General features: G+C 45.9%; 1 protein-coding gene across 6 annotated transcripts; it reads left to right on the top strand.

The window, feature by feature from the left end:
* On the top strand, window positions 1-25,201 carry LCMT2 (leucine carboxyl methyltransferase 2). 6 transcript variants are annotated; one of them, XM_058853217.1, is made up of 14 exons: window positions 1-57; window positions 451-575; window positions 2,283-2,364; window positions 2,699-2,879; window positions 5,144-5,300; window positions 5,723-5,912; window positions 6,734-6,841; window positions 8,881-8,971; window positions 11,112-11,369; window positions 13,423-13,650; window positions 14,699-14,796; window positions 16,517-16,704; window positions 16,809-16,944; window positions 24,485-25,201. In XM_058853217.1, the coding sequence occupies exons 1-14, from the start codon at window positions 34-36 to the stop codon at window positions 24,530-24,532; spliced, it is 1,914 nt and encodes a 637-aa protein (XP_058709200.1). In that variant the 5' UTR covers window positions 1-33; the 3' UTR covers window positions 24,533-25,201. The 6 variants fall into 6 exon arrangements, with proteins under 6 accessions (XP_058709200.1, XP_058709197.1, XP_058709190.1 ...); XM_058853214.1 differs by lacking the exon at window positions 24,485-25,201 and adding an exon at window positions 18,907-21,400 and having other exon boundaries at window positions 11,112-11,306; XM_058853207.1 differs by lacking the exon at window positions 24,485-25,201 and adding an exon at window positions 18,907-21,398.
* Window positions 25,202-25,424: the final 223 nt, after the last annotated feature.

Below are 25,424 nucleotides of genomic sequence, written 5' to 3'. Positions count from 1 at the left end.
GCTCCCGCTTCCGGTCGGCGCGGCGTGCGCAGGATGGGCCGTGGGCGTCCCGGTGCCGTGAGTGACCCCCGGGCCGCGAGCCACCCCCGGGCCATAGTGACCCCCCGGGCCATAGAGACTCCCGGGCCATCAGTGACCCCCGGGCCGGGAGCCACCCCGGGCCATAGTGACCCTCAGAGCCATGAGTGAGCCCCGGGCCGTGAGCGACCCCAGGGGCCCGCTGCCGCGGGGAACGGCCCAGAAAGCCTCAGCCCGGCTGCTTCGGAGAGCGAGGGAAAGCGTAAGCTGGGGTGGAGAGGGATTCGACGGTGGCGGGCTCTGCTGTCCCCTCCCCTCGAAGCCTTCTTGGCGCTGCCCGGCCCCGCCATCCCGCGCCGGGAGGCCCGTGCGTTTCTCGGGATGCGATCGATGTTGGTCGGAAGCTACAGCGCCGTGTCATTGTCCCAGCAGGTCCAGGGCACCGGCGGCAGCAGCGCCGTCAGCAAGTGCTCGGCGGCAGCGCGGGGCTATATCCAGGACCGGTTCCTGCGGCTTCTGGCGGGGCGGCGGCGGCGGCGAGCGCCGCTTATCCACCGGTGAGGAGCGAGCGCTTCGCAGGACCTTCAGCTGCTCCCGTGGCTGGGCCCCTGTGCCCGGGGCACGGGGGGATCTCGGCCTCTCGGACTGGGAGGGCCAGGAGTGACAGCACAGGGGGAGGAATGGCTTTAAGCTGAAAGAGGGTCGGTTTAGGTTACATATCAGGAAGGAGATCATCCCTGTGAGGGTGGCGAGGCCCTGGCTCTCGGGTTGCCCAGGGAAGTTGTGACTGCTTCATCCCTGGAAGTGTCCAAGGCCAGGTTAGATGGGACTTGGAGCAATCTGGTCTAGTGGAAGGTGTCCTTGCCATGGCAGAAGGGTGGAACGACAGCAGCTAAAGGTCCCTTCCACCACAAGCCCCCATGCTTGGAGCTGTCAGTTGGGCAGGGCATTTTAGGCAAAGTACACAGAGTGGAAGAGTGGCAACGTGCAGTGCACTGTCTCACAGTCATGTAACCTTGTTAGACTATTAGTATAAAGTTACATGGCTTCTGGACCAAAACTGAACGCTTTGTCCTGAGCAAAATACATCAGACTGGTTCCTAAGGCCAGTGTTCAATGCTGCTGCAAACTTTGTAATATTTTAAAACATACTGATAATGTAATAACATCAGTAGTTTTCTTATAAATTCCACAGTATGTTACAATTCCTGTAAGGTATTTGGTGGCTCCGGGAAGAATTATCTTTTGAGTCAGTGGTATCTGACCAGGAGGACTTCTCTGGAGCTTTGTAAGGCACAAGAATATTTTAATGTATGTTTGCAGAGGGCTCTAGGCTGATGACATTGTGGAATTTACATAATTCGAGGTGAGTAGTTTAATGCAATACAAATTACTGAATAGCCAAAGGAGTTAAGTTCAGGGGAAAATCAAAAGTGGTGGTCAAGCAGTGGCTTGCAGGCCTATGAAGATGGGTGTGGATCGTCAAGAAACCTTCATTGACTTGTCACACAGCATTGGCATGCCAAGCTGAATTCACAGGAGGAGGTCTGTATTGCATTTATCAACAATTTTTGGACGTCTTAGACTGTGTGGTCCCTGTTAGGTATGAAGATGATAACGTGCTTGTTAAAGGGGTGATAAGGGCTGGAATATAGCCAGGTGGATATAGGATGAAATTAAAAGAGAATGACAGGAAACTTCAGTCCATGCCAGACTAGGGAAATGGTAAATACTTTCCAGGAGTTAGTCTGACTTAGTTCTCTTTATTCAAAAACCAGAGAACAGAATTCCTCTCCTGACTTTGCTTTTCCTCCCTTTTTTGTTGCCTTCTCACTACATTAGCAGACACTCATTCATTTCGTTGTTGCAGCATATGGTTTGGGGCAGGAGCTCGGGCATCAGCCATCTGCATTGCTAGGGAGCATCCTCACTGTCTAGATTCATACATTTTCATTCAGCAAATATTTACTTATGCAAAACAGAACAGGTCCAGCTGGGATATCTGCATGTTTTCTCTGGGTTATTCATTGTCTTGATGGTTAATACGCACACATTGCAGGAGATCTGTGTTTATTACCAAGCTCTAGAGATGACAGTACAGTGCACCTCCCAGTGCAGGTCTGTATACAGGGAATTACTGGGTAAAAGCTCAGAGGAAAAAAAAAAACTAAAAAAAAAATCTTTATTTTTTTTTAAATTGACGTTTCCAGTGCTGGAGAAATCAGGTTCCTGGACAGTGATTACAACTGAATTTTTTTCTACAGGGGTTATTACATCCGTGCCCGTGCTGTAGATCACTGTGTTCATGACTTCCTGCTGAAGACACAAAGCTTACCCAGGACACAGGTACATTTTCTCTGGGGCTTCTGGCATCTCTAAATGTGTGTCATCTTTCTGGCATCTGGGCAGAACTTGTTAGTGCATCTGTTGGGATCCGTTCCCAGCAGGGCACAGGAATCTGACTGTCAGTACTGTGGCTGTCCATGTGTCACTCGGGCAGAAGTTTCTGGGAGCAGGCAATATCCACACAAAATTATTCTGCCTCTTGCAGAAGGTTGCCTGATTTTGTCACTCTACAGATGATGTTTAATATTTTTCACACCTAGATGCTCAAGATGCTGCTAGAGTTGAGTATAACTTTTTCTGTTGAGTATAACTTCTTCTGATACTTTCTCTGCAGATCCTATCTTTAGGTGCTGGCTTTGATTCCTTATACTTCCGTTTGAAGGACATAGGTCTTCTGCATCACACTGTGGTATATGAGGTAGATTTCCCAAATGTGGCATGCCAAAAAGCTGCTCTGATCAAAGGAATGAAAGAGTTGTCAACACTGGTGGGAGACACTGGAGGGGAAGGATTAGGTATGGCATTAATGGAAGATTTCTTTTTGTACAAAATGTTTAGAAGAAGTAAGCATAGCTTCAGCCTTCAAAAAACAAGAGATTATGGTAGGAGAACTATGTAATTTTAGATGAAAAGGATGTTCATTTCATGAAAAATGTTGAAACAAATAATTTGTAAGTATTGGGAGATAACAAGAAGCCAGGATGGATTTGTCAGGAGCTGATTGTATCAAACCAAGGTCAGGTTTTTTCTGTTGCAATTTCTGAAAGGGTGTGTCCAACTTGGAGCATACTGGTCCAAAAACAGTGGCAAACTGTAGTGTGTCCAGTGGAAGGTGATGAGGATGATGAAGTGATGGAGCAGATGATGTAGAAGGTGAGGCTGAGAGAACTGGGTTTGTTCAGCTGTATGGGGAGGAGTTTGGGAGGGAGGTGAGTCTTACAGGACTCTTCAGCTTACCTATTGAGAGAGGTTAGAAAAGACAGCCACACTTTTCTTGAAGGCATAAAGCAAATAGTCAAGGGACAGTTGAAAGTTGCAAAAAAAGGAAATTCCAGTGGTGTATAATGAAAATGTTGGGGGGAGATTGCTCCACACGAGTAGTTAAAAATGGGAACAGATTGCCTAGAAAAAAATGGTAGTAGAAAGGTGATGGAATCTTCAGCTTTGGAGATAGGTCTTGGCAGGACAAAGCTTTGAGCAACATGACACAGATAATTGCCATGAGGAAGGATGACTTTTAAATGTCCCTTTCACCCTAAATGATACAATGACTTATGGGCTTGATGAATAAGAGAGAATATTTGACTCTTAGGTGTCTTGACAGTAATAAAACATCAGTTTTATGTCTCCTGATTTTTTTTTTTGCCCTCCAAGGCAGGAGAAAATGAGTCTTATGAAACTATTGCAGAATATTGTACCAAGTGCTAAGGAGCAAAAGGAGGAATGTAAACTATGTGGATCACTAGAGGTTTCTCCTGCAACTGTTTTCCTCCAGGATTTCCAGTAATGCTCTAGATGATGTGCTATAGAAGATGAAATGTCATAAACCTGCAGGAAATGTGGGGACTTGCAATAACATGAATGAGAGTAGGAGGTGGACAAAGTACACAAATGGTCTGCAAAACATGGAATGAAATGCAGTAGGATATATGTAAGCCACTGCATTTAGGTGATATTAATCAATTTGAATAAAGATGGAAGACAGCTATAGAGTGTGAGTTCCTGACTCCCAGGTCTTAGTGAGTAGCTCTTCCATGAGCTTATTAATTTTCTTCCTGGATCCATTCACATTTTTAATACTGGTGGAATCCTGCAGCAAGGAACTCAGTCCATACCAAGAATCTTCAGGTAGTTAAAGGAAGGTGCCAGATAGTTGGAAATACCCTTTTCTCTGTGTGCAGAGGTCAGCAAAGGATGGGTGGATGGACAAGTTAGAAGAAATTAGAAAGGAACACTCTGATGGACGTCTGAAGGAGGCCATTTTGCCTCTGGAAGTGTATGCCTCTGAGAACAGTGTAGGTTAACTGTCCTCAGGACAGATACAGCTGTTGTTGCAGAGACAGAGTAGGTGATTTCTAAAGATAATTTAAAGATTGCATTGTTAATGATGTGGTTTTGACTGAAAAGGTCAACAGGCCATAACTTACCATATTCTGATGGGGTACAGAGGTATGCTAATGCTTGCAGATCATAAGCTGGAACTTATTTCTGAGGATGGTGATCTGTGAGTCAGGTCCTGGTGTTTGCCAAGAGCTAGCTTGTGCTAGCTAGTTTCGGGACTCGGTGCATTATACAGGAAGGAAATCTGTTTAACAAACAAACCAACCAAGCCTAGGAGACTTGAGAATGATTTTCTGATTGTGAGGGAAACCATTGTAATTCTATCAAAGCAATAGTGCTTTCTTAGCCTAAAGTGAAAGATGTATAAATGGGAGCCATTTAGCTTTGATTTTGAATTACAGTGGTTCTATAAAATTCTCTTAAAGTAAATATAATAAAGCTTTGTTGTTATAGTAAGTGTAATAATTCTGAGAAATCTGTAGGTGAAATTTGTTTTAGGAATAATGGAGTTTTAGACCTGCAGTTAATGGATCACATGGCACTATCTCTTCATGGGTCATATAGTGATGGGGATTTTCTTGTATGTGTTCCAGAGAAATACAGTTGATGAACATAGACTTGTGAGTGATTGCCTGTGGGTCTGATTTTCATGTTTGTCTCTTTTGGTCTCAGTATTGCAGCAGCACCGTAGTGAGGTTGTATCATTTTTGTCTCCCAGGAGCCATTACCTTTTCCGCAGTGGATTATAAATTACTGGGAGTGGATTTATCAGAGCTGTCTGAGCTGGAGAGAACCCTGGAGGAAGCAGGACTGAACAAGGAAATCCCCACCCTCTTCATTGCAGAGGTGGTGCTCACCTACATGGAGAACACCAGGTCAGCTGGCTTCTCCTCTCTTACCCGGTGGTAAAAGGAAAACAGCAAGCTTCTCTCTGAGTACATCTCGTTAGGCTCAGAGACCTGTTCTCTTGAAACTAAAGCCTTGGGAATTCTGTGATTTCTCAAATAGCTCCCTACATTGTAAGTATGATGATGTAATTGATGTCCACATGATATCCTAAAAGGAAAGAAAAAAAGAAGAAAAATCTCAAATAAGCAACTTTGAGGTTTTTGTTGTTCTCATCCCCTGAATTGTCTGCAGATGGGGAGGAGATGTTCAGCACAGCACTCTCATTAGAGTATTGCCATTTGTCAGGATGCCTTAATAGCAGCTTTATGCTGTTGCAGGAAGATACACTGCATCTGTCGTATGATGAGTGAGCCCTCAATTTAATTTCTTATGCACAATCTCCCAACAGGTCAGATGCCTTGATTCAGTGGGCAGCAGAGCATTTCCCTCAGGCATGCTTCCTGGTGTATGAGCAGGTACACCCAGAGGACCCCTTTGGACATGTCATGCAGCAGCATTTCAGCCAGCTGAACACAGCACTGCACTCACTGGCACAGTACCCTGACTGTGAGGCACAGCAGAGGCGCTTTCTGGGGAAGGTGAGCACCTGTAGCTCTAGGGCATGCATGAAGCATGATTTATCTGAGGATGACTGGAGCACTAAGTGCTTGGTCAGTTTTGGGTTGAAGCAAGCAGGGCTGAGGCTGAGGTACTGCCTTCTCTGGTAGCATGACTCGTCATTAGAAGGTGCTTCCAGCTGGCTTGCTGTTGAGTTCTGCAGCTGCAGGGTCCAGAGAAGCTACAGCTACCAGGAGCCAGCATGGGACACCAATGAGACAGGCTTCTGCTCCGGAAACCATTTATTCAGCATGGGAACAAACTCAAATCCAGAGACGGAGAGCCCCAGACAGAGGCAGGGTGATGGGTTTTGAGGGACAGAACCAGGGTGGAGTTCAAGGTCAGGGACCACTAGGAGCACAGCAAGGGAGAAAGCCCAGGGCCTCAAACCCAATCACCCTACGAGGGTCTAGGGTTGGGGCAACTCTTCCAGGGCTCACAGGGCCCATCCCCCGAGGCAGAGGTTTTAGAATTCACGCTAGCCTGGCTTTACAGCCATGCCTCTCACTTTAATAATGCTTATCTGAAACGAAATCTTTGCCTCCCTGGGGCACCTCACAGCTTGCAGCCTACTGTCTCATATGGGATTAATAGGTTCCTCTGAGACTTTTGATGTAATAAATTAAGTTTTTAATAAATTTACAGATGAGAGATCTATTTTCACCACTTTTTGGGATGCTCTTGCTTTAGCTAGATGGTCTTAGTAGCTCATGCAGGTATTTAATTTAGGGTCTTTGTTTTCCTGTGGGAAATGGGTTTCTGTCCTTCGAAAGTTGATAACTTTGAGGGATTTGTCTTTTAGGGCTGGACTGAGTGCAGTGTCATGGATATGAATGAGTTTTTCTCCTGTTGTATTCCAGAAGATGAGCAGCAAAGAGTGCAGACTCTGGAGCCTTTTGATGAGTATGAGGTAACCCTCCATTATTCTGAAGATCAGGGACCTGGCTTTGATATCATAAGGTATATGCAATTTCTTATGGTTGCAATTCTGTACAGAGCTGCTGAGGCACAGGTGTTCATGGAGGCAGAAAGGACCTTGGATCAGTTTAGTTAGCATAGAGGCCATGGGGAGCTCCTGGCAAGGCAGCATGGGAAGAAGGCTCTCCTTTATCTTAGAAAAGGAGATCATGTTCCTTCCTTCCTGTGAGCAGTCTCTCAAGGAGACAGGCTTGTCATAGCAAACTACCTGGTAGTATAAAAGAAGCTATACATGCTCAAAGTTGGCATGGATTCAAGGGACAATACTTTAATGAAAGAGAAATCCATTAAGGGTTACTGAATACATATACACCTGATGTGCTGTTCCTGACTGCAGCTGGTTGAGAACATTCCTGGGCAAAGCAGATGCACTTGTCCTGCTGTCTTCCATTTCCATAGAGTACTTTATTGTTTATCATTGTTGGATACAGGTTACTAATTCTGGATATTTTTTGGTCTGACTTTGTACAGTCATTCCTGTATTAATGATTGAAATTCAACTACGACTCTGTTCTTTGCCATTTTTATGTTAACTGCTGGCAAAGTCTCTGACTATTTGAAGTCTAGAGGTGAAGATAAGTGCAAGATAGTAACTTTGAGCTAAATATCCTGTGGAATACTTACTAGAAGTTTCCCTTTCAATTTTATGGTTCTTTATTTATAAGTCTAGATATCTAATAACTGTAGTATTAAAACAATTGAATGTGCTTGAATTTATTTTGCCAGCATGGTAGGATCTGCTCTGCTATATGAATACAAAAGTGGTGACTGAAAGTGGTGGCAGATTTGCTAAGTGGTTTAGAAATGTCTGCTAGAATTGTAGGTCAAGGCCATTGCTCATACAGTGGGAAGGTAAAGACTTGGTATTGTTTTCCTTACAAAGGAGGTTAATGTGCATGAATCCAAGCTGGAAACATGCACAGGAGTAAATGATGTGGTAACAGAGTTCTACAATTAGCCTTTGTGAGAAAGATTAAGTAAGATCCAGTTCTTACTGTAAACAAGCTTGGTCAAATTGGGTAAGAAATGTAAAATAAACACCCAGTGTGGAGGGAGAATATATTTAGAATAATTTTCTTAGGGACTAATAGTGGATTCTTCCATTTTCAGTATTTATATTAATTTCTGGATGTCACTTTTCAAAAGGTGCTTTTTACTTCTAATATGGGTTGGGGCAATGCAGCTGATAACCTGGGTTCTTGTGCCTTTTAAATCCATGTTTATGCTTGCTAGTCACACAGTTGACTGAATATATCCCACCCCACGGGAATGAACGCTCTCAATTCCCTGATGTCCATAAACACCAGAATGAACTCTCTCATTGCTGCTGGCTTTCTGTGCATTCCTTTTGCTTGTGCTTATGCCTCAGAATGTTTCCAAGGCCAGACTGAAAATGATGTTTTATTGTCCAGCACCGACCGTGTTGCACCTTTTAAGATCTGTGATTTATTTGTAATCCTTTATATTCCATGAACTTTAAGAAACTTTAATCCCCTCATATAAAGACGTCACTCGTATGATCAGAACTGAGAGGCATAAAGAGAAGCTGATTCCAAGAAGAAAAACTTTCCCACACAACATATAGTTAAGCTATGGGATGCATGTTGGGCACATTAAGAATTTATGTGTGTTCAAAGAGCAGATGGGTAGGTTCATGGATGAAAAATCCATCAAGGATTGTTCAATACAAAGACACAGACTCTTGCTTAGAAGATCCATGGGCTGTAAATTTTTGAAAGTTGGAGTGAGAAAGATGTTTATCCACCAGTTCTTTCTCTGATTCCACTTTACCCCTCTGATTTTGACTGTTGATGGAAACAGTGCTAGGCTGGATTGGTATTTGATTTGGTCACCCTGTCTGTTCTGAGATCCTTGCTGCTGTTTGCTCTAAGATTTTGAAGGGGATTATTTTTTTTGGTTCTTCCTTTCTTGGTTTATTTGTTTATTTATTTTTTACTTTGGGCTTGCTAGGAATGGCATCTGAAATGTTCTCATTACTTTGTGTTGGCTGCATCGAAGGGGATGGAACCTTCCTGGACTCCGTTGTTACCCAGTGTGACAGGTACGCACCAAGTGGTTTTCACAGTGTTCTTTTGTCTCGTGTAGGCGTCTCTGAGAGGTTTTAGGAGACGTTGAAGTTCTGGAAGGGGCAGATGGGATGCAACTGTCTGGTAGCTTTCTCCACTCCTGCACAGTATTTCTGCTGTCCAAACCAAGGCCAGGGCTATGGCCTAATGCTGCTGGTTCTGATCACTTCTGTTCTTTCAGTTTATTGAACCTCTCAGTCTGAACAGCTTGTAATTTGTTCATACATGAGCATGGCTGCAATGCCAGCCTACTTGCTCCTCCTCCTGCTTTTGGGATCTCCCTTTCAAATTTATTCCTGCTTGCCTCCACATACTCTGAACTCCTCTCTCTGAACTATTCTCTCCTTCCAGCTCCCAAAAGGTTGTTGTGTTTTCTTTATTGCCCTGTCCAGCAGACCACTCAGGAGCCTGACATGAAGCTGTGCTTTACTTCATTATCCCTTGTGGGTGCAATTATACCTGTCGTATTTCTGTTTCTGAAATGCTTTTAAATCTCTATATCACTTTTTTTAGATGAGAGGAAAGTGGTACAGCTGGAGAAAAGCCAAGACCAGGGTTGTGTTTCCAAGATAAAAAGGATTTGGTGGCAGTAGCAGTCCAAGAAATTCCTGGTTTTGACTGCTTGCTTCCTTTTTCAGGGTAAAAAGCAGAAGGTTATTTTTAACCTGTTTTATATAAATAGTGTTCACAGTATAGCACCACAAGTAGTTGTAGCTTCAAGAGAAAGTTGAAATCTGTGTTCTAGGGAGCAAGCAAAGCAGCTGAAAAAGGATAGGGCAGGATGGCATACCTGAGGCCAACAAGGCCACTGAATCCATGTGTTGTGTTTCAATTAGATTTGAAGATGTTGTGAAATTGAAGTTAAGTGAATGTGAATGAGATTTAATTTGTTGTGTCAGTCACTGGTCTGTATATGATGTACTAATGTACTGATTGTCACTGGTCCTTGGGTTAAATCCTTGAAGGCTCCTAAAGGCATAATATGTATCCTTGTATTAAAAAAAAAAATCTAATGTTTGCTTAACAGACTTCATTACAATGGAGACATTTGATTCATTAGATACAGGATTAGGGTCTTTCTGCTGCTGTCTCTGTTGTATTCAAAACAGATAGCAAAAGCCTTCAAAGTCCGGTAAATTGTCCATGCTTGGATATATTTTACTGGGAATGCAAAAGATATGTCTATAATATCAATAAATGCCCCCAGTTATCCTCTCAGATAGACTTAGATCGTGGTAAGTATATTTTGTGGCATGAAAAAATTCTTCCATCTTTAAAAATCACTTTTTAAAAAGACATTTAATCCCAAGGAGATGAAATTTCTTGCTTCATCAAATGATAAAGTAGGGTCTTGTACAAAGCAATGATCAGTACAGGCAATTTTTCTGATTATGGCGTACAAAAAATGGACTGCGAGCTGCTCCTCCTCCACTTCATCATCTCTTACAACACAAAAATAAAGCCCTTGATTAAAACAAAGAGGACGCTGATTCCAAATTGATTAAAATAAAACAATTGTAGGTGAGCTGGAGTCCTGTGCTGAGAGTTTGCTTCATGCTAAGGGATATAATATTAGGAGAGAAGATACTTAGATAACTGGAAATACTCTCCTATGGTAGGACCATTGGAATTAACAGAATGTTAATTCTGCTTCAGAATGTTATTTCAGTGCTTCTGTGAAGGTAGGATCAAAATCTGGCAAGAAACTTTGAAACCAGTTTCCAGGTGTTTGTCCTTTTTCTGCTGTTCTTTGCTGTTCATGCCGCCAAATATTGTCTTAATCAGACACGTGCTCCATTTGAAGGTACTGCAGTGATTCATATCTTGCTGCAGCAGTTTAGGACACTTGCTTGGCCAGTCTTGCGTCCATCCCATGAAAGCAGTCTCAGAATTGCAGGAGCTGAGTGAGCAGAGTAGAAGTTACAGTTCATGCAGTAGTAGTTTTAACCATTACCTCCTGATTTCTAGGGCATATCAGATTATCTCTGTGCACTGTCAATTTGCTTCTCAATTTTTTCTTGAAAAGATGAATGGTCATCTTGAAGAGGTGACATGGTTAATCTCTTACTTAAGATGTAGTCCTTGGTTTGTATTTGTGTTCTTTTTGGCTTACAGCTCCTCGTCATGCTGGTCCTGTTGGGATGGCAGGGAGTGTCCCTGCAGCAGTATGTGCAAGGCTCTCAGGAATTCCTGGCCTGAGGCGTTACGGTCACCACTCTGTTCTTATAAAACCCAACATGATCCTTACCACGGGAGGCTTTGGGGAGGAGGATGGACAACACTGCCGCATGAGAAATTTCCATGTGCTGAGTAAGCATGCAGGCTACTGGGAAGCTGTCTGTGTGACACAGAATATTCCTGATAAAAGATGGGGTGAGTTCCCATGCTGATGGCAAGTGCAAGGGGGATACCTTTGTGCTAAAAGTGAAAAATTCTAGTGAAAAAGTGATGTCATGGCACAGTGATGCTGGCAGTCACAGAGATCTGAAGGTTCTGGTGGCTCAATGCCCCATCCTTCCCTTTGGTCACCACAACCCCATGCAGCGCCCCAGGTTGGAGGGCAGGGTGACTGGAAAGCTGGAAAAGGACCTGGAGGGTTCTGTTTAACAGTGGTTGATCATCAGCCCAGGTGGGCAAGAAGGCAAATGGTACCTGGCTGATACCAGCCTAGTGTGGCCACAGGCCCAGAGCAGTGATTGTCCTTCTCTGCTGGGCACTGCAGAGACACTTTGAGTGCCATGTCCAGTTCTGCACCGCTAATAGAAAGAGAGATATTGAGGGACTGGAGTCATAGAATCATAGAATGGTTTGGGTTGGAAGGCACTTAAAGATCATCTAGCTCCAACCCTCTGCCATGGGCCAGGACACCTTACAGTTGACCAGGTTAAGCATAGCCCCATCTGGCATGGTGTGGAACACTTCCAGACAAATGGCAGCCACTTCTCTGAGCAACCAGTGCCAGGGCCTCACCACCTTCACAGAGAAGAATTTACTCCCAATATCCCATCTAACCATGCCCTCTGGCAGTTGAAAGCTGTTCCCCCTTGTCCTGTCACTGCAGGCCCTTTTCCAAAGTCCCTCTCCAGCTCTCTTGGAATCCCTTTAGGCACTGGAAGGGGTGCTAAGGTCTGCCTGGAGCCTTCTCCAAGCTGTATTCCAGACTTTCTCAGCCTGGCTTCAGAGCAGAGGGGCTTTAGCCCTGTGATCAAGCTAGTGGACTCTGAATTTTTTCCAACAGCTACCTGTCTTTATTGTGCTGGGGGCACCAGACCTGGATGCAGAACTCTAGGTGGAGTCTCAGAAGAGCAGCATAGAGGGTGAGAATCATCTCCCTCAACCTGCTGGCCATGTGTCTTTTGATGCAGCCTGGGACGTGTCTGACTTTGACAGTATGTGCTGCGAGCACATACTGCCAAGTTATGTTGAACTTTTTGTCTACAAACACCCCCAAGTCCTTCTCCCCAGAGCTGCTTTTGATACGTTCTCTGACCAGTCTGTATTTGTGCTGGGATCGCCTCAACCCAGGTGCAGGATCTTGCCCTTGGTCCTGCTGAACTCCATGATGCTGGCACAGTAAAACCTCTCCTGTCCAGGTCCCTCTGGATGCCACTCCCTTTCCCTCCAGCACATGACCACACCTCCTTGTCATCACACACAGCTCCTTGTCATCAGCAAATGTGCTGGGGGTGCCCTTGATCCCACTCTCCATGTCACCAACCAAGATGCTAAATAGTGGTGGTCCCTATGGAGACCTGAAGAACAGCACTTATCCCTGGTCTCCACATGGACACTGAGCTGGTGACTGTGACTCTTTGAGTGAGACCACCCAGCCAATTCTTAATCCACCAAATGGTCCATCTGCCAAATCCATGTCTTTCCAGTTTAGAGACTGAATGCTGGACAGGACAGTGTCAAATGCTTTGTACAAGTCCAGGTAGATGATACATGTTGCTCTTCCCTCATCCACCACTGCTACAAGCTCATTGTAGTAGTGGCCAAGGGAACTGGGAGGAGGGGGGGCTCAGCCTAAAGAAAAGAAGGTTTGGGGGAAACTTCTCACTCTTTACGACTGCCTGAAAGGAGGGTGTAGCCAGGTGGAGGTCGGCCTCTTCTCCCAGGAGACCAGGGACAGAACATTCAAGCTGTGCCAGGGGAGGCTTAGCTTGGATATTGAGAAAAATGTCTCTTAAGAAAAGGGTCATCCATGCCTGGCACAGGCTACCCAGGGTAGTGGTGAAGCCCACGTCCCTGGAAAGTTTTAAAAGCCATGTGAAAGTGGCTCTTGGGGACATGGTTTAATTTTGGCCACGAGAGTGCTGGAGGAACGGTTGGACTTGATAATCTTTAAGGGTCTTTTCCAACTTAAATTATTATAAATTTCTTGGGAAAACACCTGTATGAACCATGACATTTTGTATCTCCACAGGTGAGAGGTTGTACCATACTGTGTCTTGTCTCTCAGACACTCTGGCCCTTGTGGTAGGAGGACGAACATCCCCATCGAGCGCAGGCTTGGGAATGTTGTGGCTGAAATTCCCCAAAACCTGTAATGCTGGCCCAGATGATGTTGGAGTGGAGCTTGTAAGTCTGCAGCCTGCTGCTGAAGCAGCAGCTTTGCGTTGGAGACACAGCACAACTGAAATGACATTCAAAGGTAAAAAGCCTGGAAAGAATGGAAGTGGCTGTAGGTAGGCAGGATCTTGCACTTGACCTTGTTGAACTTCATGAAGTTCATATTGACCACTCCTCAAGCCTGGCAGTAAGAAAGAAATTAAGAGGCTTTAAGATCTCTTCTTCACACTTGAAATATAGTAATCTTTTATTTTGTTATCTATATAATCCCCAGTGGCAAATAGGATTGAAACCTAATGTAATCCATTCTGGAAGACTGATTCTTTGAGATCATCTATGGCTGAAGTTGTGCTTGCTTGATCACACCAGAAATAAGTTTCTCTCTCTCCAAAGGATATCTTTTGGGGATCAGGATCCCTAGCCTTTTATCAAGAAGTCCTTCAGAAGAAGTGTTATTTTCTAGTAGCGATTGACAAACACTCAGTAGTTGTGAGCAGCTCTAGAATCAGGTCCTGCAATTGCAAGCTAAAGGTTGGTGTGTTTAAAGATCCTAGTTGTAAGGGACAAAAACTTAAGCAGTGACATTCAGGAGCTGAAAGCTGTCCTTTCCTAAGGTGTCCCATTCCTGCAGCTGGCAGGGAACGCTCCAAGGGGAGCAGAAGGGAATTGTTAAGAGGATGTTAGTCTAGTCTGGAGCACACTTTCCATTTCTGGAGCAGTGTTTAATTAACACCGTAGCATTCAGCCTTCCAGTCAGAATTTTATATCAAAAAAGCAAATGCTAAATGGGTAAATAAAATTTTATTAATAATACATTGGGTTTTCTCTTTGTCAGACTGTATTGTTTCATCTTATTTTTGCCCTGATATTGCTTTGTAGGTGAAGAAAGTGGCCAACACTGGTATTATCTGAACAATCCATTCCAAATCAGTGGAAGGACAGGGCATAGTGCAGTGAATGCATGTCCTTGACATCTACCCAAAGTACTATTGCAGCCTTTTTGTCAGCTTCCCTTCTATGCAAACAGAAATTTTTGCTTTTGTATATTCTAACCATGTTAGGATATTCTAACTATGTATATTCATACCATATTCTAACTTCTGTTACCACCTGGTTGTCTGTTTCCGTAGGTGAGCAGTACCTGTTTGTGTATGGTGGCCGCTCTGCTCTGGAGCCTGTGCTTGGGGATTGGTTTTTCCTGCACACTCCAGAGCTCTCCTACACTGTGGTAAGAATGTACTCCATGGTGATTAGAGTTAGAGCTGACTTCTAAACACCCAGCTTTTTAGTCAAATACAGTCTCTAGAGAACAGTGGAGGTTGGAAGGGACATCTGGAAGTCATCTAGTCCAGCACTCTTGCTTAAAAGAGGTCTAACTAGAGCAGGTTGCTTGGTATATTGTCCACGTGGGATTATCTCCGTTAAGAGGAGATAATGTGGGGACGGGGACCCCACAGCCTCTTTGGGTAACCTATTCCAGTGCTTAACCACCCTGATACAACAATATGAGGAGGTTTTATGTTTAAGTGTATCTTTTTCTATGTGAGTTTGTGCCCATTGCCTCTTGCCTGTTGCTAGATGCTACTGAGAACATACTGTCTCTGTCTTCTTTCACCTCTCCCATCATGGACTTGTCTAGCTGTGAGCTGGACATTTTTGTGGAAGGATACTGTTAGAGACAGTATAAAAAGCTTTGCTACAATCAAAACCACCTCCACATCTGCTGGTTTGCCTTGGTCAACTATATTGCTGAATGTGTCATAAAAGGAAATGACTGAAAGGACTTACTCCCTCATTTACTTACTGGCCACCAGCCTGATGTAACTCTATTTACTATAACTCTTTGAGCCCAACCTTCTGTATAGCACAGTTATAGGGTAAGAGATGCATAATTGCAGGAGGCCACAAGCTAAACATGAGTAAGCAATATCCCACTGCTGTGGGAGGCCTACACTGTGTCTTCAGATAAGTAACCAGAAATGTTATCTGGTAGACACATGAATTGCTTCTTTTATTTTCTACAGTGTTTCTAATTTCAGCAGAACTCCTGTAAAAAAACCCAAAGCTGATTGCTGAAAAAGAGGTGGACAGGGTGTAAAACAGCTATACAGAGGTATGTAGCAAGAGTGTCCAGGCCACATACTTCACAGGAGAAGGTCTTGAAGGTCTTCTAGCTATTGAATCTGGAGAAGATTCAAGATGGAAATAAATCTTGTAATATCTAAAATACTGCTGCAGAGAAGACCAAAATTGTTCTCAATTTTAACTTTGAGTAGTACAGGGAATCAGCTGGACACTAAGGAAAGCTATTGATCGTGAAGCTAGCTGAGTCTGCAATAGACTGCCTAAAGAGTTGAGAAATTCTTGTCACTGCAGACTTTTGGAAACTGTTATGTAAGCATCCATCCTGATGATAACAGATGGAGTTTTATTTGTTTTAGGGAAAAGGTATGGACCATGTGGCCTCTAAGTTTTTCTCCATCACTTACTTGCTGTGATATTCCTTTAATGTCTGATCTTACATTTTTTCCTTTAGTGCTTGCACCAGAGGTTTTCTTTCTGGATTAGTCCTGCAATTGAGCCTTTTGTGCCACTTTGTGATTTGCGCTACTGATCACCTGCTTTGCTGGTCAATGCTTTAGTCCATGTATTTGTAAACAAACTTGTAGTTCCCAGGGGTATGTCTTGAGCAGAAAGCAGCATGCAAGAATGCAGATAAAGTTACCTCTAATAAATGTGTGGAAAGAAACCCTCTAAATACTGATTATATTAAATGTACTGAGGGCCAGAGATAGTGTAAGTGGAAGCATGTAGCAGTCCCTAGAGGAACATGTGGAAAAGGTTGGGTGTCAAAAAACTCAGGCACACAGGAGAAGGCATTTAAAAGCCTTGTCATTAAGCAGACACTTAGCTTGGCGAACTTCAGCCTTGGACTTGTGTTTTTTCAGATTGCTGTTGAGGGTCCAGTCCCAGAAAGCCGCCACTCTCACAGTGCCTGCAGCTGGGAAGGAGGTGTGCTGATTGCAGGAGGTCTGGGAGCAGCTGAGCAGCCCTTGGGTTCAGTTTTCCTTTTGAGGCAGCTTGAACATGGCTTACAGTGGCAGACAATAGAGACACACCCTCCTCTTGTCCCAAGGTAAGCAGAAGGCATTCACAGCATGATGAAATAGTTTGATTTGGAAGGGACCTCTAAAAGGCCAAGTAGTTCAACCTTCCTTCAATCTCATTTTGAATTCACAGGTATTCACATACTGCACATGTGCATGAAGGAAAGCTTCTGCTCGTTGGTGGAGTGTGGTTTCATGCATCCTCTGTGCCAGGTGTCACTGTCATTGATTTAATGACTGGGCTCTGCTTGAACTATGTGATTGATGTGGTAAGTACTGAATTTTTTCTTTCAAGTCAAGCAGTGGCCTGTGAAGAACCATGGCAGCTTTATGGAGAGGTCAGATCCCAGCACAGAGAACTTATCAGTATTAAGAGAGGGAGAGATGGAATGTGCAGAAGACTGGAACATGGAGCTGCTCTGTTTCAGACAAGGGGCAACAGAACTGAAATGGGTGCAAGCATAGTCACTTGAGGATGTCTGTGGAGGAGGGGAACAGATAAACCAGGGGCTAAGTTAGTGTTTATGGAGGTCTTTCGTATAATTTCATTGGGAATTCGTTGGTGGAAACTGCGGTGTGCTGAAGCTGCTGCCTGAAATACAAGAATAAAGCTAGCGCAGAAATACTGGAAACGCCACTGGAATGTGAAAGTTTCCTGTAGGTTTGATTGAATGCTGAACAGATTGCTCAGAGAGGCTGTCTGATTTCTATTATTGAAGGTACTTGAAAACGGACTGGGAAAGGTACTCCATGGTGTGGAGTACCAAAAAGCTTGCTTGAGTTGAGCCTGCTTTGAACCCATGGTCTGTGAACACATGGACTGAATGATGCTTGGAGGGTTCTTCCAACTTTAACTATTTGGTGACTTTCTTCTGTGAATCACTGAAGAACAGTCATACAGGTGGTGTCACACAGCAGGATTTTGGCATACGCTGGGCAAAACTTGGTCTATATCTCTGAGTAGCCCTCATCTCAGATAATACTGCCTTGAGTAAAAGAAAGACATAGATCTGTTGGATGAAATCCATAGAAGGGCCACAAAGATCATCAATCATTGAGCTGGAGCTGATCTCCTGTGAGGATGCACTGAGAGTTGGGGTTGTTCAGCCTTTGGAGAGAGAGAGAGGCCTCTGGGGGGACCTTAGAGCCCCTTCCAGTACTTAAAGGGGGGCTTGTAAGCAAGATGGGGACAAACTTTTTAGCAGAGCCTGTAGTGATAGGACAAGGGGTGGTGGTTTTCATCTAAAGGACGGTAGCTTCAAACTAGGTATATGGATGAAATTTTTTATGAATAGTATGGTGAGGCAATACAAAGGCTGCCCAGCAAAGCTGTGGCTGTCCCATCCCTGGGAATGTTCGAGGCCAGGTAAGATTGGGCTTGGAGCAACCTGGTCTAGCGGAAGCTGACCCTGCCCAGTGGGGGGGTGGAGCGAGGTCCTTTTTAAGGTTCTTCCATCCCAAACCGTTCTGTGATTCTATAAGAACGTTTCTTTTGCTTGACATGTTTTTATTTATCTTTTTGGTAAAGAAACAAGTTTCTTTTGATAACTTTACACATGGAACCTGTCGTTGGTGAAACGAATTTGTGATGGGTCAGTTTTCTATAGTGGACAGCATGTATGCATCTAGTTGACCTTGCACCATTTTGCTGAAGGTATAAAAGCATGAAACGTGCTTAATTTAATTTAATAATTATTGTTGGTAGCAGAAATTATAAGTGGCCTCATATCCTTTAGATAAAATAGACTGCCCTTGTTGGACAGCAATGAGGATAGGTACAGTGATAGTAAAGTTGTACCTAAAAGAATAAAACTTTTTTGTTTACACTGAATAAGCGGATGCAGATGGATTGGTGTCTTCCTTTCCTCATGAGCTGTTTGCTTTGGCTTAGGTGAAACTGTCTATAGACTTTTGAACCTACCAGATACATAGGTAAGCTCTGGAACTCCTTGCCACAGGCCACGAATGCCAAATATTTCCACTGAATCAAAAACTGACCGGCTACCTTCTTGGGAGGAAAAGCATTAAGATTTACAGAGTACAAAGACATTTTCTCTCATTAAAAAAATCACTGGACTGCAAGTTGGTGGGTGGGCAGGTGTCATGGAGAAGTACGCCACAGGGGTTACTTGTTCCTGTATTCTCTAACTACCTCTTCTTGCCCACATTCATGGGTAGTACGGTGGACCACGTGAACTCCTGTATGTTCAAAATCTCCTTTCCTGTTTCAGGAGCACTTGGAGTGGCCATTAATGCTACATAATCATAGCAGTGTCTTTCTGCCGAATGAGAAGGAGCTGTTGGTCATTGGCGGTGGTGGAAACTGCTTCTCCTTTGGGACACACTTGAACCCAGAACCTGTCTCGCTAAGCCTCAGCAGCATCCTCATCAGTCACTGAGTGGGACCAAGCAGGGCTGGCTGAACCATGCTACTGCACTGTGGGGAGACATCTATTCACTCTAGGTCCAAAAGCAGCACAATATTTCCTCAAAGGCTTTGTATCTAGAATGCATTTGTGAAGGTGGGATCAGGAGGGACAGTTCCAGTAAGGAATTCACACCTCTCTGGCTGTTGGTTTTTACGGCTCTTTGTGTTGCTGTAAATAAAGTACCTCAGAAGCAGCTGGCAGCAGTAGTCCTTAAACGTGAAGAACAGTGTGGGTTGGAAGGCACTGTGAAGATCATCCTGTTCCACCTTCCTGCCATAGGTAGGGAAACCTTCCACCAGGTTACTCCAAGACCCATCCAGTCTGCTGGCCTTGGACACTTTCATGGATGAGGCAGCAGCAGCTTCTTGGGGCAACCTGTGCCAGGGCCTCACCAGCCTCACAGGGGAGAATTTCTTCCCAATATCCAATCTAAACCTACTCTGTCTCACTGAGAAGCTGTTCTCCCTTGTCCTGTCACTCCAGGCCCTTGTAAATGGTCTCTTCATCTTTCTTGTTGGCCCTCTTCAACTACTGCAAGGCCACATTTAGGTCACTCCCAAAGCTGCTCTTCTCCAGGCTGAACAACCCCAGTTCTCCCAGTCTTTTCTCATATCATAGAGGTGCTCCATCCTTTTGATCATCTTGAGGTCTCCTCTGGATTCTTTCCAGCAGCTCCACATCCTTCCTGTGCTGGGACCCCAGAGCTGCAGGCAGCACTGCAGTGAGATCTTACCAGAACAGGGCAGAAGTGAGAAATCCCTGCCTCCCCTACTGCTCACACTGTGGGGTCAGCCCAGCACACAGGGCTAGGGCATGTCCAGCCTCTTGTTCACCAGCATCCCCAAGTTCTTGGCCAGGGCTGTTCTTGCTCTCTTTATCCCCCAGCCTGGTTTGATATTGGGAGTTGTCCTGATGACATGGGAGATGTCCCACATGCAGCAGCAGCACTTGGTCTTGTTAAACCTCATGAGATTCCCAAGGCCCTCTTCTTGAGCTTGTCTAGGTCCCTCTGGATGTCATTTGGCCAGGGTGTGGAGCTGCTAGAATGAGTCCAGAGGAGGCAACAGAGATGCTCAAAGGCTGGAGCCTGTCTGTTCTGGAGACAGGCTGAGAGAGCAGGAAGTGTTCAGCTTGGGGAGAAGGTTCCAGGGTGATCTTAGAGCCTTTGACTTCAAGAGAGCTGGAAACAGACTTTAGACAAGGGCCTGGCACTCCAGGACAAGGGGGAATGGCTTCCCTCTGCCAGAGGGCAGGGATAGATGGGATATTGGGAAGGAATTATTCCCTGTGAGGGTGGTGAGGCCCTACACAGGTTTCCCAGAGAAGCTGTGGCTGCCCTTCGCGTGGAAGTGTTCATGACAAGGTTGGATGGGGCTTGGAGCAACCTGGTCTAGTGGAAGGTGTATGGCACCTTGCCCATGGCAGGGTGGTGGGATTTGATGATCATTAAGGTCACTTCCAACCCAAACCAGTCTGTGACTCCATGATGAGTGTCTGACAGACTGCACATCAGTTGTTGGGTGCAGAGAAATTGTTAACCTTTACTTTGTTTGGTTTTCTTCTCTGTTTCTTTCCTCTCATCCAATATTTTTGGAATTTGTTTCTATTTATTAAATTATCTCACCTTATAAGTTTCTCACCTTTTTTTCCTTACTGAATTGCCAGCTGGGGTTAAAGCACAAGGCCCTTCCCCAGCTCCATTGCCCTTCTCTGGATACACTTCAGCAACCTCAGTGTCTTTATTGTTGTGTGGGGCACAAAACTGAATATGGGATTTGAGGTCCACCTCACCAGAGCCCAGCACAAGGGCATGATCTCTTCCATTGTGTCATGGAGGCTCATGAAATTGAGACAAGTCATCTATTCAAAAGAGATCTATTTTATGAAGCAGTTAACTTCCTCCTGCTCCCAGCAATTACAGGTCCAATGAAAACAGATTTATGATATCAAATGAAATTGTTATGACTTGACTGACTTAAAAAATCCTGAAGGTTTCAGCAGGGCAACATGGAATGCCCGGTCATTGTGCCCAAGGCAGTGAGGGCTCTCCCTTGGGCTCCTGGGTGTCACAAAGGGATTTCTGACTGCCCCGTGCTGTCACAAAGAGGGTTCTGGCTGCCCCGTGATGTCACACAGGGGACTCTGCCAGGCTGCCAGGCTATAAAAGGGGCGCCCCAGGAGCAGACAGTGCTGGGCACAGCAATCTGGCCGTGTCTCTTGGCAGACAGCAGCCTCAGCCTCCCACCAGGGTGGGGCTGGATTTCCATCACTGGGGCCCCACAGGTCACTGGGGAGCCTCTTCCCTGGCCCGTGCTGGTGACCTGGAGTGCTACAGACAGTGCCATGGGCATCCTCAGCATCTTCACCGTGGGTGAGCTGCTGGCAATCACGATGGTGGTGCTGCAGCTCATCCTGGTCACTGTCATGCTACGGGACAAGCGCCTGTGGGTAGGTGGCCTTTGATGTGCTGTGTGGGCTGGGCTGGGCCGTGTGGCTTTGGGGTGTGTTGGTGTGGCACGCGTGACAGGACAAAGGGGAGCGTTCTGGGGAGCCGCTCTTGTCTCAACCATCCGTGCTTCTTGCAGAGGATCCGTCAGAACTCAAAGCACCCAAGTGCAGCGAGAGGCCGGCTGGAGGGGCAGAGCGATGTGGGCAGGGCACGGAAATCAGCAGACATGGAGCTGCAGCCCCATGGCAGCTCCCCAGGCAGTTCCATCAGCTCCAGGAGCCGCTTCCCAAGGTTCATCCGGAGCTGCCGGGACTCCCGGGCGCTCTTTGAGGAGCAGCGCAAGGAGCTGGAGGCACAGCTAGCCCAGCGGTGATGGGGCAGGGGGAGTGGCAGGGTGGTCCATGCTGGTCTGTGTGTTATGCCAAGGCTGCTGGGGGTCAGAGCGTGTCCCCAGTGCCTTGGAGTGGAGTTGGCAAGGCCAGACACGTATAAGGTGACAGAAGAGGACAAAACTAAGAACATAAGATGATGCAGCAGCAACAACTCCATGATGCTGGAACACAAAAGATCTGTGGCGATAGCCAGGTTGCTCCCTAGACGAATGGTGATCTTGAATTCCAGTGTATTGGAAAGCAGGAGCAGCAGCTCAGTGGAGCTGGAATACAGCAGCAGCACTCCTGCTGGAAGGCTCCTGGGGCAGCTTCATGCCTGCCTTCAGAGATACCTGGAAGCCTGGCAGACACGCCATGTTCAGTGCCACCAGTGCTTCGGCATCTGCTTTAAGTCCCAATGGTGGTGGCGATGCTGGACCCAGGTGAGAAAAAGGGTGTAGTAAGAATGAGGGGTAGGGGAGTAGGGAACTACCTGGGACAGCAGATCCCTGGGCCTCTACAGATCCCTCTGTAGAGTCTTCCTGTCCTCTGGAAGATGCTGTTCTCTACAAATTGGCTGAGGGTCCCCTCCTCCAGGTCACTGATAGAAACAGGACTGATCTCAGTGCTGCCCAGGGAAGCCCCACTGGTGACTGGATACCAGTCTGAACCAGGGACTGAATTAAACTGTCCCCTACCACTCTCTGGGTCTACCCATCCTGACCCTTTTTTACAGTGAGCTGTGGACGTGTCCAAGCCATGGGCAGCCAGTTTCTCCACACGAATGCTTTGGGGAATGGTGTCAAAGGCTTAACAAAAGCCCAGGTAAACATTATCCCCAGCCTTTCCCACCAAGCAGGTCACTTTGTCATAGAAGGAAAGCTGTGGACAAAACAGTAAACTTCATTGCACCCTACTTTGAGGGTGGAATGAAGGACCCCAGGAACTATCAATCTGCCTACCAGCTTTCCCTCTGTGTCTGGGAAGATTCCCACTTCAGTATCTGCTCTTCTTACCCATCAACCCTCAACCCTTTCATCACCACTGTCAGTTCCTAGACAGTCAAAACACTCCCTCATATACAGGGCTACCCCACTGCTTCTCCTTCCTTGCTGAGTCCTTCTGAAGAGTTTATCTCCTCCCAACTCCTTGTGCCACACCAGCCTATTTGCTGGCAGGATGGTGAGGAACAGCAAAGGTCTTGACACTCAGCACTGATTGAAACATCCTGGGACTATCAACATTCTTTTCAGCACAAATCCAAACCACAGGCCCATTGGAAGAAATTGAACTCTTCCTGCCCAACTCAGCATGTTCTCCAGACTTTATTATTCCATGTTGTGTATGTCCTGCTCAGGTCTCACACCATCACAACACATCCTCATCTTCCCAAATAAATGTCTGGGAAATGTCCATGGATCTCCAGAGCTGGGCAACAGCTGTCCTATGCAGCCTGTGAGGAAGAGGGTGATAGAAGTGGAGGATCTTGTAGAACCAGACAGGAGAAGCAGCTCCATGGGGCTGTGCAGCACTATCACCATTGCTCTGGGTACAAGTGGTTCCCCAGGTCGTCTGCTTTCCCTTTTTAAAAATGGGGGTTATATCTCCTTTTTTCCAGTCATCAGGGACTTAGTACCTAACTACCACGATTTAAAAAAAAAAGATGGATTATGGCTTAGCAACTTCTACTAGCTCCCTCAGGACCTGGGGATGCATCTCTTCAGGTCCCATGTACTTGAGCACATTCAGGTTTCTTACATGATCTTGCATCATATCCTTTCTGTGGGCTCAGGGTCTTCATTCTCCCAGTCCCTGCATTTGCCTTTGTCAACTTGGGCAGCATGGCTGGAACACTTGCCATCAAAGACAATGAGGCACAGAAGTCCTTCCACTTCCACAGAAGTCCTTGAGAAACCTGAGTCTTCTCTTTGTCCAGGGTAGTCAGGTCTCTTGTTTCCTCCTGGAGGGGGCCCACATTATCCCAGCTCTCTTGCAGCATAACTATAGAAGCCCTTCCTGTTATCCTCAATATCCCTGTCCCTGCCCTCTGCTTAATCTTCACCCACAGACTCTCAGCTGGCTCCTCGTAGACCCCCAGGCAGAGTTCCATATCCATATCCCCTCCTCATCTTCCTAGCCTGTCTTTCCTAAAAAGCCTAAACCCTTCCATTCCAGTGCTCTAGTCACAGGAGCCATCCCACCGTGGCTCCGTGGTATTCTGCTTTCCTTTTCGCTTGTTGGTAATTGCCAGTGCTCGCTTTTGTTCAAATGAGAAAATTGCCAAGGAGTTTGGCAAGGAGCTCCTCCCAGCTGTTTGGAGGAGATGAAACTGCTTTTCTATATGAAACTGCTTCTTCTATAAATCAATAAAGGTGGGATGCTGTATGAAGCTCACTGTTGTAACTAGCCAGTAACTTCCACTGATATTTTAACTATTAAAAAATGTGACTTTTATCATGAGTGTGAGTGTAAAATACAAAAAACTGTTGAGCTTTTTCCATTCTATGAACATTTTAAAAACTTGCCCCCCCCCCCAACCCTTTTTGATTTTTTTTCACAGGTATTTTATAGGCATATTTCAACATTTTCCTTCCTAATCCACAAGTAAAAGGAGATGTTGGGATTTGATCCAAAAGATCTTACAGCCGACTTTGTGGTGACACAGAGAAAAACCGTGAGCAGCCAACTCACTGGAAAACTGTATGTTAAACGCAGAGAAGCACAAAGTGTTTGATGCTGTTAGAGTTCCAAATAATAAGGAAAAATGATGGGGAATTTACCTGCCTTGGAACAAAGCATGATCCCATCCCGTACTCTCAGCTCCCGCTCCCCTTCCAGCATGGGTGTGACCCGGGCTGGCCGTACCGCTCGGTGTCTCTGGACCTCACAGCGTTTCTACGTGGCTGCTGCACCCAGGTCCCCAGTACGTCCTGCTCTGGCTGCTTCCCCGAGCGGTCCCATGTGCACCAAGAGGGTGCTACAGACCACAGGGGCCTCTTGGCTGCAGAGCTGGGTGATGGGAGATGGCAAAGCAATGCCCAGGATGCAGCTGTTCAAACCAGCCTCACCTCATGGAGCATTTCTTTCTTACCTGTCCATGGTTCTCTCTGTGTGTCTGTGGTCATTTTTAAACTGCAGGGCTGGGAGGCCTGGCCATTTCACCGGGAGAGCTCACCCTGGGAGCACCAGTCTCTACCTTGGGAGGAAGCAAGCTGCCACCAGAATAAAAACGGGGTGGAGCTGCTCCCACTCCAAGGCAAGAGCCTGCAAGGCCCATCCTTTGGGGACTTATCTTTTGTGTGAAGGCACATTGTCTAGCAGAGGAAGAGGTTGGTACCTGGTGGAGCAGGACCAAGATTCCATTTTCCCCAGACAGCTCCCTCTGCCTGCTGTAGCACTGGCCAGGGCTGGAAGAGGAGGGGGAGTGTGTTCAGCACTGCTGCTGGAACGGAGTGGCCCTCTCAGGAGGATCCTGGTTGCTTCAGGGCCTTGCTTTTCCA

This window comes from Poecile atricapillus, chromosome 1 (assembly GCF_030490865.1).
Source record: "Poecile atricapillus isolate bPoeAtr1 chromosome 1, bPoeAtr1.hap1, whole genome shotgun sequence".
In the NCBI taxonomy this organism is placed as follows: Eukaryota; Metazoa; Chordata; class Aves; order Passeriformes; family Paridae; genus Poecile; species Poecile atricapillus.
This window is presented reverse-complemented; position numbering and strand designations above follow the sequence as displayed.

Excerpts from the sequence above, each read along its gene's own strand:
- LCMT2 (XM_058853198.1), top strand. The coding sequence starts at position 400 with ATGCGATCGATGTTGGTCGGAAGCTACAGCGCCGTGTCATTGTCCCAG. Across the intron at positions 5,301-5,722 it reads ACCTACATGGAGAACACCAG|GTCAGATGCCTTGATTCAGT; the intron begins GTCAGCTGGCTT and ends ATCTCCCAACAG. Across the intron at positions 11,370-13,422 it reads TATTCCTGATAAAAGATGGG|GTGAGAGGTTGTACCATACT; the intron begins GTGAGTTCCCAT and ends GTATCTCCACAG.